At 42.0% G+C, this 2,500-nt stretch overlaps 1 protein-coding gene and 1 long non-coding RNA gene across 2 annotated transcripts in view; one reads left to right on the plus strand and one right to left on the minus strand.

The window, feature by feature from the left end:
• The window catches only part of abhd12 (abhydrolase domain containing 12, lysophospholipase), a 25,775-nt gene that overhangs the window by 20,395 nt on the left and 2,880 nt on the right, over window positions 1-2,500 (plus strand). Inside the window, 4 exon segments of the mRNA XM_078288874.1 lie at window positions 180-259; window positions 431-479; window positions 482-512; window positions 2,274-2,352. Of these exon segments, the coding sequence (XP_078145000.1) occupies window positions 180-259; window positions 431-479; window positions 482-512; window positions 2,274-2,352 (239 nt within the window).
• LOC144542372 (uncharacterized) overlaps window positions 836-2,500 on the minus strand; it is a 221,900-nt gene continuing 220,235 nt past the window's right edge. The window contains exon 3 of the long non-coding RNA XR_013507231.1: window positions 836-871. This is a non-coding gene — a long non-coding RNA (uncharacterized LOC144542372). The remainder of the gene's footprint in view (window positions 872-2,500) is intronic.

Here is a 2,500-nt window from a genome sequence, read left to right on the forward strand (position 1 = left end):
GAATAACATGGAAATCTTTAATGTGATAATCTGTGAAATTCTTGTTTTTCTTGATTTTGGTGAAAACTTTGAAATTTGTGTTTTGAAGTGTAAAGAGTGTGTGAAGTGTAACAGGTGTGTGTGTGTGTGTGTGTGTGTGTGTGTGTGTGTGTGTGTGTGTGTGTGTGTGTGTGTTTCAGGAAGTCCTCCCGACGCTCTGATCCTAGAGTCTCCGTTCACCAACATCAGAGAAGAGGCCAGGAGCCATCCGTTCTCTATGGTACACACACACACACACACACACACACACACACACACACAGTCTTTCTCTCTCTTGCATGCACACACACTGTCTCTTTCGTTCACCACACACACAAACACACACTGATCCACTGACAGAGGTTTAAGTGCTGTGTGTGTGTGTGTGTGTGTGTGTGTGTGTGTGTTGCAGGTGTACAGATACTTGCCGGGTTTTGATTGGTTCTTCCTTGACGCCATCACAGCAACGACATCCGCTTTGCCAGCGATGAGAAGTATGTAACCTTCTTCTTCTTCTTCTTCTTCTTCTTTAAAGGGGCTTTCAAAAGAATGACTGAAATCCGTCCAATCAGGGTCCAGTCTGCAGGATCTGAACTGAAAGCCTCCACTCAGCAGGTTTACCTCATTTGAATGAGAGGAGCCACTGCTGTTGGCCAATCAGGAGCCAGTATTGTGACGCCTTCACATTCATTCAGTTTAACTTTGAACTAAACTACATTTATCAGAGCTGGGGACTCGAGTCACATGACTTGGACTTCAGTCCCAGTTGTAATAGCTTGAGACTTGACTTGCTGCATGAAGAGAAGACTTGAGACTTGACTTGACTTGGGTTCTGGTGACTTGGGACTTGACTCTGACTTGTACTTTGATGACTTGAAAAGGTTTCTAAAGTCCTTGACTTGAGATCTTGTGTTTGTGTAAATGACTTAGATTGAAAGTGATGAGATTTGTTCCAGCGGACGACTGAATTTAAATTCTGTTTTCTGAATTTGTATGGAATGATTGAATTTATTGAAGTTGAAACTGATTATAGAAATCAAACTCATGATGCTCTTACCAAGTTTTTATCCTATTAAAACCATATTGCATTTGAAAAGTCCTAGATATTTAGTTTTCTTTAAGATATTAAATTGATACTGGACTCTTGATTTGTTCTGACTTGACTTGCTGTTCTACATTTAGACTTGAGACTTGACATTAATGACATGGACTTGACTTGGTAATCTACATTTAGACTTGGGACTTGACTTGAGACTTGAGCCTCAAGACTTGAGCCTGACTTGGGACTCGAGCGAAGTTGACTTGGTTGAACCTCTGAGATTTATCTGCAGAACATGATGAAGAACTTTATTCTGGTCCTGAGACAGAGGGGATTTAAAACTGGATCATGGCAGCAGCAGGTTGAACAGACTGATCTGGATCTGGATCTGGATCTGGATCTGGATCTGGATCTGGATCTGGATCTGATCCAGACTTCAGTCGGTCCTCTTCTCTCCTTCAGCAGTTAAACTGTTGCAGCAGCAGTGAGTCTGAACCGGCTCAGAGCGGCAGGAGGATTTCCCACACTGACCTGATTTCATGTGTATTACCTCTGTTCTGTGACCTTTGACCCTCGGGGTTTTAACACCCTGCAGCAGTTTGAACTCTAGAGCTTTTTCTTATTTTGAGACAGAAGTTTCTCAGTTTGTTTCCAAACCTGGAGTCGCTTTATCTCTGATCCCCCAGCTGCAGGAAGCAGCGTGCATTATGGGTTATATTCACTATGAATTCTGGGTTAAGGATGATGTTTTAACCTCTGACCTCACTGAGCTGCCACGCGTCTCCGGTCACTAAATTCTGTTGGGCTTTTTATCTTTTATCTTGTTTTGTAAAACTCTGTAACCTTGTGTGGAAACGTTTTATCATAATTATTATTATTATTATTATTGTTATTATTATTATTATTATTATTATTATTATTAAATGCAGCAAAGTCAGAACTCGTTGCCTTAACAGCATAAAGACATTATAGATATTTCCAAAGCCCCTAGTGGTGATTACTGGAATTACATAAACACACAACTGATATCTGTAGGAATGGAAGCTGAACTCTCTCTCTCTCTCTCCCTCTCTCTCTCCTCTCTCTCTCTCTCTCTCTCTCCCTCTCTCTCTCCTCTCTCTCTCTCTCTCTGTCTCTCTCTCCCCCCCCCCCCCCCTCTCTCTCTCTCTCTCTCTCTCTCTCTCCCCCCCCCCTCTCTCTCTCTCTCTCTCTGCAGTATGAATCATATTTCCTGTCCTGTGCTGATTCTTCATGCTGAGGATGACAGTGTGGTTCCCTTCCATCTGGGCAAGAAGGTAAATTATTATTATTATTATTATTTTTATTTTTTAAGTTTTTCTAGTAGATGTTATTTTCTTACCTCACACTAATCTATTATACATTACTCCCTCCTCCTCCTTCCTCCTCCTCCTCTCCCTTTCCTCTTCCTCCTCTCTCCTCTCC

The sequence above is a fragment of the Centroberyx gerrardi genome, chromosome 15 (genome assembly GCF_048128805.1).
Source record: "Centroberyx gerrardi isolate f3 chromosome 15, fCenGer3.hap1.cur.20231027, whole genome shotgun sequence".
NCBI lineage: Eukaryota > Metazoa > Chordata > Actinopteri > Beryciformes > Berycidae > Centroberyx > Centroberyx gerrardi.